At 40.5% G+C, this 15,099-nt stretch overlaps 1 protein-coding gene across 3 annotated transcripts in view; it reads left to right on the top strand.

Annotated features, from left to right (window-relative positions):
- Positions 1-1,438: 1,438 nt before the first annotated feature.
- NAA35 (N-alpha-acetyltransferase 35, NatC auxiliary subunit) overlaps positions 1,439-15,099 on the top strand; it is a 101,016-nt gene continuing 87,355 nt past the window's right edge. The window contains exons 1-3 of one of the 3 annotated variants that reach the window (XM_082606446.1): positions 1,439-1,561; positions 2,371-2,499; positions 13,705-13,738. In XM_082606446.1, the coding sequence (XP_082462572.1) occupies positions 2,376-2,499; positions 13,705-13,738 (158 nt within the window). In that variant the 5' untranslated portion in view covers positions 1,439-1,561; positions 2,371-2,375. The other 2 variants (XM_082606445.1, XM_082606447.1) reach the window with 2 other exon arrangements.

Genomic DNA, 15,099 nt, shown 5'->3' with positions numbered 1-15,099 from the left:
TCATCTCCTGGCAGTCACGGTTCTGTTTTGTCATGATAGATTAGTCTTTTTTAGAATTTCATATAAATGGAATCATACTCTTTTGCTCATACTCTGATTTCCTTTGCTCAGAATAATGTTTTATGAGATTCATATTTTTGCATGTCAAGTGGTCATCCCTGTTTGTCGATAATTACTATTCATTATATGAATAATTACATATCATTGTATGGATATGCCACAAGTTGTTTATCCATTCACCAGATGATGAACATTATGGTTGTTTCCAGTTTTTGATCATTAAAAATAAAGCTAAGAAGAGGCAAAAGCCAGAGCCGATCAGTGGAAAGTTAACTATGTGGAAACATCTGCTAAAACACGAGCTAATGTTGACAAGGTGTTTTTTGATTTAATGAGGGAAATTCGAGCCAGAAAGATGGAAGACAGCAAAGAAAAGAATGGAAAAAAGAAGAGGAAAAGTTTAGCTAAGAGAATCAGAGAAGGATGCTGCATTTTATAATCAAAGCCCAAACTCCTTTCTTATCTTGACCATACTAATAAATATAATTTATAAGCTTTGCCATTGAAGGCTCAATTGACTGAAATTACTTTAACATTTTGGAGATCATGTATGTCTAAAAGCATGAATTGGAACTGCACTGAAAGTCAAATTCACTTAAAAAAGAAATTAATGTGGCTTCACCAAGAAAAAAAAGCTTTTGTGTGTGCACATTTTCATTCCTAAGTAAATACCTAGGAGTGTAATTGCTGGATCATGTAAACGCATGATTAATTTTATAGTAAAAGACAAACTGTTTACTAAAGTGGTTGGACCATTTTGGATTCCCATCAGGAACATATGAGAGGTCCAGCTGCTCCATGTTGTCAACATTTGATACCGTCTTTTAAATTCTGGCCATTTTAATGGCTATGTAGTGATAAGAATGCGTTACGTTTCCTACCCATACTGGTCTACTTATGTAACCCCACTTTAAAACTGATTTTATTAATTTCAGGAAAAATCTAAACCATGTAAAGGCTCTCTAGGAAACATAAAACCGGTGTCAGGGAGCACCAGCTCGATGGAGCTCTCATAGCTGGGCTCTTCATGCAAGGCCCCAACAACTAAGGCCTCCGCGTACTTCCAACGCTTCCTCGCACCTCCCCGGCACCTTTCTAAGAATTTCCCAGGGAACCGCGCGGCGCGAAGCGGGGCGGGCTCTGGGTCCTCAGGCTCCGCCCCTTACCGGCACTCGCCCCCTCACTACCCAGGCCAAGGCCGCAGGCTGGAGAAGGAAGGTAGCTTCCGGTCTCGCGATTGGCTCTAGTCCCGCGAGAAGAGAAGATATCCGCCCTGGACGAAGGCTGTCGGTAGCGAGGAAGGGGGTGTGTTCAGGGAGCGCGAAGTCCCAAGGCGTGAGGGAGAGGAGGCGGGGTCGCGCGCACCGGGCGTACGCATGCGCGCACGCGGCCGGTCGGGCTGGGCTGAGAGGGGAGGGGTCGGCGGCGGCGGCCCAGGCGGCGTCGTTATTTCCGCGATTTGGGCGGTGCGTGGCAGCGCGGGTGGCCACGGGAGAAGTAGGTAGGAACCGCCGTGCGGAGCCATTGAGACTTCTTCCCTCCCGTGTCAGAGAGCCGCAGCACCCCGCGCGCGTGGCGGACCCTGGGGACGCCAGGTCACCCTGCGGCCCCTGCCGTTCCGTCGCGCTTCAGGTAGGAGCTGCGGGCTTCCCCGTGCCCGCTGCCCGCCGGGGCCCTGGCCTTACTCAGTGTTATCGGGGCGACGACCTGGCACCGGGCGTGCCAGTTGTCCCGCGCGACGACAGCCCTCTCCTCGCCTCCGTGCCCGTGGGGCTGGGGCCGGGCCGGGCTGACCCGGGTGGGGCGGTCTCCTCCTCAGGTGCGCCCCCGCCCTGGGCCCGGCGGCTGGGGCCCGGCGGTGCGCTCCCTCACCCCATGCCCCCCGGACAAGCTGTGTAGGGGTCCGGCCGGGCCGGGAGAGGTTGGCCCGGCGAGCTCCGGGCAGGTGAAGGACCACCTTGACTTGAGTAGTTGCTGGGGTCTTGGGCTTCGAGAGGGGACTCTGAAGAGTGCCTTGGTTATTTGTGGCCAGTGTTGAAAGTAGGAAGCTCTGGAGTTGGTTCTCTTTGGGCCAGTGGTGGGATGGTTTGTGATTTTTTCTTCCTAAATAGGCAAAGCAGCAGCAGTGTTAATTGACGTGGGATTTAATTGCAGTAAGGTAGGTTTTTACAGTGCGGTCCTCAAACTCAGAAGAGCTCTGCTTAAAGACTTTAAGTAAGACTTTCATCCAATACTTAAACGCACATGGTTTGCAAATACTCTTGCCCTGAAAGCTACATCCTCTCTTTTACACCAATATTAATTTTATAGGAATAATGGTTATGAAAGCTTCTGTAGACGATGATGATTCAGGATGGGAGCTCAGTATACCAGAAAAGATGGAAAAAAGCAATACAAACTGGGTGGACATAACCCAAGATTTTGAAGAAGCTTGTCGAGGTGAGTTTGAATTTTTGAATTAGAAGTTCAAAATTTGGGAAAGGGTGCAATAAAAATGTGGATTGTGATTTCTAAACTATGTCAATAAATGGAAAAAAATCAACATGTGTGGTTTATCAAGTTTGTTAACCACACATATTCCCTATCCTCTGATTTTAACTTTCATTTAAAGCCAGTTTATATAGGATATAGCATTAAATACAGATGTTCAGGTAGTTTCTTGGGTTAAAATTTTCTAACTTTTAAATAACAGGTTAGAGAGCACATAGCAGTAATTTCAAACTGTGGAAATACGAATTCTGTCGCCCTAAAGACGGGAGTATTGTATATTTGAGGTTTGAAAATAATTGAATCATGTCATTCCCTGCTTAAGATCCTCCAGTGGCTTCATGTTGCATGTAGAATAAAATTCAAACTTCTTCCCTTTGACCTATGTGATCTAGTGTCTGCCTCAGACTTTTTTTTTGTACCACTGCTTCACTAGACTCATTATGATAAGTCGTGAGATCCTTATCTCATTAAACACACTAAGGTCGTGTCCCCAGGTTTTACATAGCTGGCTCCTTCCTGGCCACTTAAATGTTACTGTTCCAGGGACTTCTCTGGTGGTCCAGTGGTTAAGACTCCGTGCTCCCAATGCAGGGGGCCCAGGTTCCATCCCTAGTGAGGGAACTAGATCCCGCATGCCGCAACTAAGACCCGGTGCAGCCAAATAAATAAATAAATATATTTTTAAAAAAATGTTACCGTCCCAGTGAGGTCTCAACAGCCAATCTAAGCAGATTTATCCCCTCATTCTCTTCTATCCAGCTCCACCTCAGTTGAATCACCCTGCTTTATTTTCTTCATAGCACATATCTACTGTGAGAAACCATCATTTTCAATTATCTTTTATTATTAGCCTCACTCACTGAAATATAAGCTTTGTGAGTGCAGAAATCCTGTCGATAACCCTAGCACACAGAACAGTGCCTGGCACATAGTAAGTTCAGTAGATGCTTGGGCATAAATGATTGGAGAAATAAGCATGTTCGTTGTTTGAGAGGAAAGAGCCTTAGGGAGAGAATGAAGGTAAGGGAAAGGAACAAATGATAGAGTGACAGCTTGAACTTCAAGAGAGGATGGGATCAAGAACATTGTAGAGAAATTAACCTCAGGAAAAGAATAGGGACTTACTGAAACAGGAGAATGAAGGTTAAGGTGATGAAGATACAGGTATATTTCTAAGTGGGTGGGGAGGAATGGTGGAGGGATTCACACCATGATGGCTTCTATTTTCTTGGTGAACAGAGGGTTAGGCTTTTAGTGATGGTGATGTGTGTTTAGAATAGTGCTCTTAAGGAGAGGAGTAAAGACTTGGAGCAGCTGCAGGTGGAAAGGGAGCCAGCTGAGTATAAGCAAAGCGATAACTCATGTGCTTACCCTTCGACTGTTTTGAAATCCATGTCCAGTTGAAGTATGCCTAGGTGAGATAGTGGAAAGAACATTAGACTGAGCGTTGGGTGACTGCCCAAATATGTCTAAGGGAGAATTAAGTGTAAGTTACAGTGTAGGTTTTGTGCTCAGTGTTCTTAGACTATTAAGTGGATCACACCTATAATCTTGGATTGATTTTCAGTGACTTATGAAGGTTTTATGAAATATATATGGCTTGAGTTGGGCCGTAAAGGACTGGTCAAGTTTCTGTTAAGTGAATGTTAGGGAATTACTCTAAACTGAGATGAACCATTAGAGCCAAAGTTCAGTGAAACTTTTATGTTTTTTTAAATATAAATTTATTTATTTATGTATTTATTTTTGGCTGTGTTGGGTCTTTGTTGCTGCGCGTGGGCTTTCTCTCGTTGTGGCGAGTGGGGGCTACACTTTGTTGCGGTGCGTGGGCTTCTCGTTGTGGTGGCTTCTCTTGTTGCAGAGCACGGGCTCTAGGTGCCCGGGCTTCAGTAGTTGTGGCTCGCGGGCTCTAGAGCGCAGGCTCAGTAGTTGTGGCGCACAGGCTTAGCAGCTCCACGGCATGTGGGATCTTCCTGGACCAGGGCTTGAACCCGTGTCCCCTGCATTGGCAGGCGGATGCTTAACCACTGCACCACCAGGGAAGCCCAGAGACCTTTATGTTTGATGAACAGTGAATAATTCTGCTTCTTTGGGGAAGGAACCTTGAGTAGAAAATATGGTTTAGTACCTGCTTCAGTGTGGATTGAGAGAGGGTAGCATATCATTTTGTTGCCAGCATCAGACTATCCTATTAAATACTCCATAATTAGCCCTTGTACTGTCTCAAGTGGCTCAAATGTGAGGTATACTTCTTGAAACTAAAAAGTTGATATAGAATTAATCTTTATGTATGATTTTAGGACTGAAAGCTGTTAGCTTTTTTTTTTTTTTTTTTTTTTTTTTTTTTTTTTGCTGTACGCGGGCCTCTCACTGTTGTGGCCTCTCCCGTTGCGGAGCACGGGCTCCGGACGCGCAGGCTCAGCGGCCATGGCTCACGGGTCCAGCCGCTCCGCGGCATGTGGGATCTTCCCGAACCGGGGCATGAACCCGTGTCCCCTGCATCGGCAGGCGGACTCTCAACCACTGCGCCACCAGGGAAGCCCCTGTTAGTATTCTTGAGCCTATGGTATTAATAATTTGTTTTCCCCTCCTGAAATAATCAGATTCATAGCCTTGATTATAGGTTAGACTTCTAACACCTTTCTGAAAACTAAATTTAATACACATACCATTACGTCTTTTTCTTAACTGTCGCGGTGGTTTCTCTTTGATAACAGTGTGATGGCATTTGGATAGACTTTGGTGATTTCGGAGGAGGGGAGTACTATAAAATAATCTGCATACTGATGACAGCGTTTTTCATGCACATTTCTACTTATTCTTTTAGTGGCTCTTCAAAATCTTCTGGATCAAATTCTAACTTGCATCATTTATTTCTTATTGGTCCCATGGCACACATTCCTGCCACATTTCCTATAGCTGACATTGAGGCTTTTTTTTTTTTTTTCCAAATTATTTTGAATGTGTAGTGCCATCACTTATTTTACCTGATATGTAACATATCATTCGTCTAAATTACACCTCTGAGCTTCCCTTCTCTGGGAAACCTTGCCTAATTCAGTCCATCTCATTTTGTTACCTGTAAAGCCTCTGCTCTTTATATTCCATTTGTTTGTCTATATTTAGGTACTTTCTGATTACAGAATTACAACTTAAGACACTTCACTTAAACATAAACGATCATAAAAGATACACTGCTGCTGCTGCTTCTGCCTGCTAGATTCCCTTCTTCCACCCTTGCTCTGCATAGCCAACAACCTCTCCTAGGATGTTGACACCATTAGGTGTCTAGAGCCCAGAGGTAATACAAGGTCAGCTATAATTACTTTCATTCTTTTTAAACTCTAATTTAGGAGGATATGGGCCCATCCTCTCATCCTATTTTCTTCTCTCTTTGATGGCTTAGTTCATTCTTCCTTAGTCAATCTTTATAACAGGTATCACTGTTTAGGACCCCCATAAGCCATCCAGTTCCTTTAGGTCTTGCCCAGTACTTTCAGAAAACTCCTTTTGTTGTTTTCTCTTCCCTCATTTAAAATCCAGGATGCTTAAGCCTCTTATTTCTCTTCTTTCCTGTTGTCTTCTCTCACCCAGAACAATATATTTGTTTTTAAGAATAAATGAATATTCTAAGACCATGTTTCTTCAAACCAGAGAATATCTGGATCTTGTACTTCAGAAGTATGAGAACCTGTATTACATGAAATGCTGTCATTGTGGGTGATTGCCAGGAACCAGCATAATTATGAACACAAGCTTGGGCCCTGACACTGTAGCAATAGTTGATTATAATGTTATCATCCATTTGGTCTGGAATATGTTTCTGTAATCTTTTAAAAAGGTTATCATTGAACTGATTGCATAGCATTGAACAATTATTATAGAAGAAGTATAGATCCTTGATAAAATTTTAATGGGCTTTCACTCCACCCCCTCAATTCATGAACCCCAGTTTGAGAATCATTGTTCTATGCATTTGCTGTTTGTTACCATTTTATTCTAAGAGGAAAAAGATGGACAGAAATTGTCCTGGTGAAAGATCAGGGCAACCTGTAAAACATTTTTTTAAGTGATTGTGGTTTTGGAAATGAAAATTATGTTTTCCTTGTCCGTACTATCAAGAATTTTTTTTTTTTTTTGGTAAGAGGACCAATTATTCATTCATTCATTCATTATTTTATTTTATTTTATTTTATTTTATTTTATTTATTTATTTTGTGGTACACGGTCCTCTCACTGTTGTGGCCTCTCCCGTTGCGGAGCGCAGGCTCCGGACACGCAGGCTCCGGACGCGCAGGCTCAGCGGCCATGGCTCATGGGCCCAGCCGCTCTGTGGCACGTGGGATCTTCCCGGACCGGGGCACGAACCCGTGTCCCCTGCATCGGCAGGCGGACTCTCAACCACTGCGCCACCAGGGAAGCCCTCAAGAATATTTTTAATGGTGGGGCATGGATCGGGTGAGCAGCACTGGTAATTGTGGATCATTCTTGTTCTCCACCAGGGGTGATTTTGCCCCTCAAGGGACATTTGCCAATGTCTTGAGACGTGTTTGGCTGTCACGTTCAGGGGTGGGAGTTTGCTACCGATGTCTAGGGTGCACATTGAGGATGCTGCTCATCATCGGATGCACGGGATGGCCCCCACAAAAAATAAGTTTTCTGCCCAAAATATCAGTAGTGCTGCTTGGTTCACTCCATGTAGATTACTTTTAAGAATGTTCAGCTATCATTTAACCTCTTTGACCTTGGATTTTTTTAGGAAAGGAACACATGGATGTCATAAGACCTCTGACGACTAGCATTAAATAGCACATGCAGTAGGAAGGGAATGGGACCTTTGTTGCATTTTGAAGGCTCTTCTTACCAAATTTCCCCTATAATCTTGTATTGTTTATCCTGCTCTATAGAAAAGGTGTCCTCAGAAGTCACCATTTTCCCCCTGTTAGTTGGTTATTTTAGTAATCATGATTCTAGATAGCAGGCTTTTATTGCTGTTCTTGATTCCCCCCACTCCCATTTGGGCATTATCTATGGACTTCCCCCCACATAGAGCTATGCAAATATTATTCATAGCTGAGCCAAAGTGTAAAACGGTTTTGCTTTTCCCTTCCTACACATTTCTGTTTTATGCAAAAAATATTTACTCAGAAACCATGTACTTGTCATTAATTCTACCTTACACCCTTCACCAGTTGTCTAAATCTTCTTAAGACATTCAGGCACATCAGACATCCTATTGTTTTTAATCTCCATGAAGAAATTTCTTCTCAAGTCTCTTTCTTTGCTCAGATCTGGACTTTTGCCTTTTGTACCTGGTGTGATCCTGAGATCTTCCTTCATCATCAGCCTGGGGTTTCTTACTTTTCTCCCTTGTTTTGATCAGACATCTTTATTATCTTCCTGAGTAAAGCATATGGGAGATACAGTTTTTTGAGACTCTGGGTGTCTGAAAATGTCTTTATTGTATCCTCCCACTTTATTGATAATACATCTGGGTATGTTTGAGAATTTTGAGCGCATTGCTCAAGTGCCTGATGACATTCTGATTACCGAGCTTTCATATGTAACCTTTTAGTATCTTCTCTTTGTTCCCCGTGTCCAGAACTTTCACAATGGTTTGCTTTGTTGATGACTCTGGAGCCCTTTCACTTTGATCTTTCAGTTCTGGGGAATTTTCTTTTTTTTTTTTCTTAAAAATAGTTTTATTTTAAATCCAAATGAATTTTTAGTTTAAATCCAAACTTTTACAAAAACTAAACACTTTCTTAATTAAGTATATACCAAAAATATTAATGATTTAACTTGCTTCTGTGTATAGTTTTTCCATACATGAGCACCACCATGATCATTACCATTACAACTACAGCATTCTTTTTTTTTAATTAATTAATTTATTTATTAATTTATTTTTGGCTGTTTGGTCTTCGTTGCTGCACGTGGGCTTTCTCTGGGTAGGGCGAATGGGGGCTACTCTTCATTGCGGTGCACGGGCTTCTCATTGCGGTGGCTTCTCTTGTTGCGGAGCACAGGCTCTAGGCTCGCAGGTTTCAGTAATTGTGGCATACGGGCTCAGTAGTTGTGGCTCGAGGGCTCGAGAGTGCATGCTCAGTAGTTGTGGTGTTCGGGCTTAGTTGCTCCGTGGCATGTGGGGTCTTCCCAGACCAGGGCTCAAACCTGTGTGCCCTGCATTGGCAGGCGGATTCTTAACCACTGCACCACCAGGGAAGTCCCACAGCATTCTTTTTTAAAACTTGTTTTTCATCCAGAATTTCACACATTAATATTTCAGTTGGATATTTAAATTCCACTATTAATCATGAATCACAGAAATGGCAGTCAAAGATATCCTCTGATCTTCCTTACTCTGACTCTCTCTTTTTTCATGTGGCTTTCTGAGTTTGACAATTGTTAACAGATTTACGAAGCTGCGGGAAGATGCCGATGACCCCATTTCATTCTTCCTTCCCTCTGTAATTCTTATGTCTGTGTAAGGATAGGCTCTCCACTTTAATACAAGTCTTGCACAGGATGTTCTACACATATATTTTTGTATATTTATTGAAAAAAATCCATGTATAAGTGGACCCACGCAGTCCAAACCCATGTTGTTCATGGGACAGCTGTAGATCCTTCACACGCCTTCTCAACACTGCACTCCACGTAACCACTGAGTGACAAACATGGATGGGTTCATTTATCTTGAGTCTTTCTTCTATTATATGTGGAATCTGCTATTCAAGTCTGATAGGTTTTTGCTTCCATTTGGTCTTTTCTGTTTCACATATTCTGTGGGGAACTTTCTTGAATTACTCTATTTCCTCTTTGTTTTTTTCTCTATTCACATTATGGAGTGTTTACTTTTTGAATATTGAAACGTCTAGGCTGAGTATCTGTTTTTTTTCTTATGCTTTCTTGCCCATTTTCCATCTCTTTGTATTTTTCCTCAACGCTGTGGACTGAATGTTTGTGTTCCCCCAAATCATATATTGAAACCTAATGCCCGATGTGATGGTATTAAGAGGTGGGGCCTTTGGGAGGTGCTTAGGTCATCATAGTGGAGCCCACATGATTGGGATTGATGTTCCTATGAAAGAAACCCCACAGAGCCTCCCTAGTCCCTTTTGCCATGTGAGGTTATAGTGAAAAGATGGCTGTCTAGGAAGTGGGCCCTCTCCAGACACTGAATCTGGTGGTGCTTTGATCTCAGACTTTCTAGCCTCCAGAACTGTGAGAAATAAAAGTTTGTTGTTCATAGGCCACCCAATTTATGGTATTTTAGTTATAGCTGCCTGAGTGGACTAAGACTCTCAATTTAATTTTTCTTTTCTGCTGTATTTAATTTCTAAGATTTTTTCCCCCTGAATGTTTCTTTTTTTCATAAAAGTAGAGTGTTTTTGTTTCAGGGTTGCAATATTTTTTCTAAGAATAATAGTTCTTTTGAAATTTTGTTTCCCAACGTAGTGTCTTTCCTCCAACTTGCCTTTTTTAGTTTGTTTTCTTTGGTTTCTATCTTTCGTGTTAGGGGATTACTTTAGATATCTAAGAATCCTTTGTTGCCTGTCGAAGGTGGGGGGCTGCCAAAAAGCCAACTGGAAGCTCCGAATTTTTGAGCGGGACTCCTCTGCTGTGAACGCCAGTATCAGGTGATCTGACTTGGCTTTTGTGTTGGAGAACCTCTGGTGTCAGTTATTTAGCTCCTTCCTCTTGGAAAGATTATATTCTGTAGAGAAAATTTATCTAATCTCCTGCTTGAGGTTGAAGATTTGACTGTCTGCCTGTGATTTAACAGGTAAGTGGGGGAAGAGGTCTGGAATTTCCACGTATTCACTTAATGCCCCCTCTTTCCAGTACTGAACTCTACCCTTTAAATAACCTTCTGTCCCTGGAGATTTTTTGGTTTGCCCTTTTCAAAGAAAGCGTTCAGTATTATCCAAGGTGAGGGAGGGGTAGTTATCTTGTTCTGTAAATTAGGGCAGGGCTCTGGGCTGTCTGATGGCTCAGTTCTCTCTATTTTAGCCCATCTTTATATCCTCACTTTCAGAGGTAAGTGGTAAATCAGGTTGGTTTTGGCTTTCTCCACTGCTGGTTTTATTTTTCTTGGGTTTGCTAGGAAACGACTTGTCTTTCTGTTTCCAAGTTTCCCTAATTTTGTTGTATTATTTCTGCACCAATTTTTCCTCTTCCTTTAGGTTCATAGCTTTCTTCAAAAAAAATTTTTTTTTCTTTTATAATTGTTTAAATGAGATTTCAGGAGGGAGTTAAAGGTTGTTGCATATGTTCAGTTGGCCACCTTTACCCAGGGGTAAACTTTAATTCATCTGTTTAATTATCACTGTACAACAGTATTGGATTCCAGCTATATCATAGGTTCAGTAGGGTCTTCATAGCGACCCTAGCAGTGAACTTAACCATGATTTACAATGTTACGTGTAGAAATATATTCAAAGATCTGTAACACCAGTTTTCAAATTACCTTCTCATTTATAAGAGGGTAAAATGTATTTGTGTTGTCAAATAGTTACATGTTTTTCTCATCCCATTAGATTACTTTTCTTCAGGAGAATGATCGTATGCTTCAAGTGCTTAGCACTGTTGCAAACCCAAACTCCAGCTACAAGTTACAGTTCATTGTTCATTTCCAAGGCAAAAGGGAGGATGTCCTAAGGAACTTTAACAGAATCACCTAGTACAAGCCTTCATTTTACAGATGATAAAATCAGGGCCCAGAGTGATCGACTTGCTTCTAGGTCTGTGGAGTGTTCAGTGAGGCTATTTGGTACCCAAATCTACCCTAAGTATATGGTAAATTATTACAGCAGTTCTCAATTTGTTGGTATCAGAACCCCATTATACTCTTAAAAATACCTTCTTATGCTTTTAAAAAGTATTGTTTATGTGTATTATATGTATATTGATGTTTACGGTATTAGAATTTAAAACATTTTAAAAATACTTGTTCATTTGAAAATGGTAATAAACCCATTGCATGTCAACATAACATTTTTAAAATGAAAAATGTATTTTCCAAAACAACAACTTTGAAGAGTGGCATTGTTTTATACTTTTGAAAATCTCTTTGATGTCGGCATAATAGAGGGCACCTGAATTCCCTATCTGCTTCTGTGTTCAGTCTGTTGCCACATATCATTTTGGTAGAAGTATAGGAAGTATATCAGGCCTCACCAAATATGTAGTTAAAAGATGGTGGAACCTTTTCAGGTAATTGTGGATATTCTTTGCTACTACACCAAAACTTGGCAGGTGGTAGTTTCTTAAAGATTAAGTTTGCAGTGTGGAATCTGAAAGCATATCAGTGGACCTTTCATGCTGTGTTACATAAAGTATATTGGTCTGTCTAGAACGTTGAATGGATCTTTTATCCATGCCTAATTTTGTAACATGCATTGCTATTTGCAAAATATTGCTTTAGTGAGTTAAGCACATTTTCCAAGTGTTGACACACTTCATTATACAGTATTAAAAAGCACATTTGTTAATATCGCCACAGTATCCTCAGGAAAGCCTTTTTAAGTATTTGGGCACTGTCAAGTTCACAGTGGCAGATACATGTTTTCCAAAATTCTGATTTTTTCTTGAAAGCTCAAATTTTATCACTGGCAATAAACCTTGTCAGTTATTTTCCTAAAGTGACAAACTCATTTATTTTCAAGAAAATGCCATATTGTCAAGTCTGAATAACTAATTTGTCACTGTTCTTTCAAGTAAAAGTGGTGTTCCATGATAGTTGTGCAAGAGCTTTTCCTTGAGACAGTCTCTTAAGCAGAGGAAGTGTTTATGTATACTTCCCATTTGTCAAATAGAATATTAAAAAGATGTATTCAAAGATTGTAATTTAATTAGGTATATCAGGACCAGCCCTAGGATGAAGTGAGTGAGGCAATTAGGGTACAGAATTTAAGAAGGCACTACTTGAAAGTGCCTTCTTAAATTTTGCACCCTACGTGCCTTACTTGCACTCTGGTCCTGGCCCTGAGATTAATAATTTTTACTGTTCCATCAAGGACTTCTTAAGTGAAAGTGCATGGAAGTGAAGAATACACTGTTTAGCTTGGGGCCACTGTCTTGATTTGTGCTGAAGCTACAGAGTTTTGCCCTTTTCCTCTTTACACCATTGCTTTTGCATCATCATTGTAATTGTCAACACAATGAAAAAAAGTTTAGTATTATTTACAAAATGTATTAGTATTATTTTAGTATTTTAGTTTTAGTATTATAACAAAATGACTTTAACATCACAGGCTCCTGGGTTCTCAAACCATCTTTGAGAACCACTGTATGTTCTATTATGCTTCATTACAGTATTTTGATAAATGCTTCTCATTGATTTATCTGTTTTGGTACATGGAACTTTGAAAAATGAATGTCATTTAACTTATTAGCTAGGGAGATTAGTAATATTCTGAGAACTGCTTCTTTTTGTCTTCCACAGGAGTTGACCATCAACATTTAAGCTACTTAAAAATGATACAGTAGTGGTCCTCCCTTTACTTGCACATTGAAATCATCTGGAGTACTTTAAAACCACTCTATGGGTCCCACTCCTAGAATTTGATTGGTTTGGGGTGCTGATTGGACATTGGGATTTTCAAAAGCTCCCCAATTGATACTGATATGCAGCCAAGGTTGAGAACTGCTGCTTTATGGAGGATTAACACTCTTTTGATCAGCTGTTTATGCAAGTGTTTTCTACATTATTTAAATAAAATGTAATAAAAAAAATAGTTTCAACACCATTCCTGGGACAAAAAGAGATTAGATTATGATGCCAAGTAGTTTAAAAACAACTTGAGAAATAGCATATAGTTCTGTGAAAAAGTTTACTTAGGGAGAAATGTATTAGTGGTTTTTTTTAAATGAGGCTGATAATTCTGGTTGTATTATTGTAGCCTGTGATGGGTCACTTGTTAATTCTCAGAAGTTCAATTTATAGTTAGTGTTTAAATATTCACTGTGTAGAAGACATTATATTAGTAATTGAGTAGAAATAATATGACCATTTCTTAGAAAATGAAGTTTAAAGGACTGCAGGCACATTTTTCAGGTGCTAATATTTTGTTTCATTTTTTTCTTAGAATTAACAGTTAAATATAAATATGGTATTATTCAAAAGATTTTTCTCTTTGTTTCTTTTAGAATTAAAGTTGGGAGAACTGCTTCATGATAAGCTGTAAGTATTTGTGTCCTTTGAAATAGTGTAGTGTAATATTTCCATCTATTTTGTCTCCTGTGCAATAGTATTCATTGAAGTCTGAGTAATTTTACATTTCAAAGCTGTAAGAATAACACTATTTATATATTTTTAACCTTGGTCAGCTGTTTTGGGGCAGCTTACCTTAGTCGTGATAGGAAGTGGTTGTACCTAGTGAAACTGTGACTTATGGTCATACCTTGAGGGTAGGTATACAGGATGTGGAATTTCGTGAGAAAAGGTATTGGTTGCATGTCGTATGTGATACGCTGGTTGATAACCAGAGGTAGGTGATTAAATGCCTAGATGAAAGTAGATTGAGAATCCCTAGAAAGGTAAATGAAAGGAAATTCTTGATTATATTTATACTCCCATAGATAGCCTCAGTTCCCATACTGCTGTGGCCAGACTCAATTTTCAAGGTTGGGAGTATGAAATTTTAAATTAGTAAGTAGACAAGATTGGACGTTTGTTAGGGGAAGTAGAAACTTGAAATTTAGTTCTTCTCAGACTTCAGTGACATCAGAATCATCAGAAGGGTTTTAAAACACAGATTTCTGGAACCCACCCCCAGAGTTCCTTATTTAGTAGGTCTAGTGTGGAATCACAGAAGTTGCATTTCTGAAGTTCTCAGGTGAGATTGATGCTGCTGATCTAGGGACCACACTTTGAGAACCACTGTAGGTCATCATTTTGATGTCACTGGCAGTGATAGGAAGGATATAATGAAATCAAACCATAAGCTAATGCAGGAAAGAACGTGGCTCCTGACTATGGAATAACATTTGAGAGAGGGCCGCTAGAGGGTCATAGCCCTCTTCATTTCCCCAAGGTTTTAGACACTGAGCCCAGGGATCATGATTGCCAGCAGCCTACCCTGGCCATCTATTAAATTTGTATCCTTTTAATCCATATCTTCTTTAACTGTCATTTCTTTTCCCCCTAGCATGTACGGTCTTCTAGCCTTCTATGTCATACACTTATCTTTATTGTTTGTTTCCTTCCACTAGAATGTAAGCCCCATGAGACAGGCAAATTTGTTTTGCTCACTCATGTATCTCAAGTGCCTAGAACAGTGCCTAGCACATAAGCAGGCACTCAGTATTTGTTGAATGCATGGAATAGCTAACTTACTGCTCTGGTTTCTGTAGCAATTTTACTAATAAAGCAAATACCTTATTTAAAAAAATTTTTTTTATTGCAGTATAACTGCCTTACATTGTTGTGTTAGTTTCTGCTGTACAATGAAGTGAACCAGCTATATGTATACCTGTATCACCTCCCTCTTGAGCCTCCCTCCCACCCCCCACCCCACCTGTCTAGGTCATCACAGAGTACCA

The sequence above is a fragment of the Mesoplodon mirus genome (genome assembly GCF_964341445.2).
Source record: "Mesoplodon mirus genome assembly, chromosome: 1".
Taxonomy (NCBI): Eukaryota; Metazoa; Chordata; class Mammalia; order Artiodactyla; family Ziphiidae; genus Mesoplodon; species Mesoplodon mirus.
The sequence above is the reverse complement of the archived record's forward strand: the minus strand, read 5'-3'. Positions and strand labels throughout refer to the sequence as shown.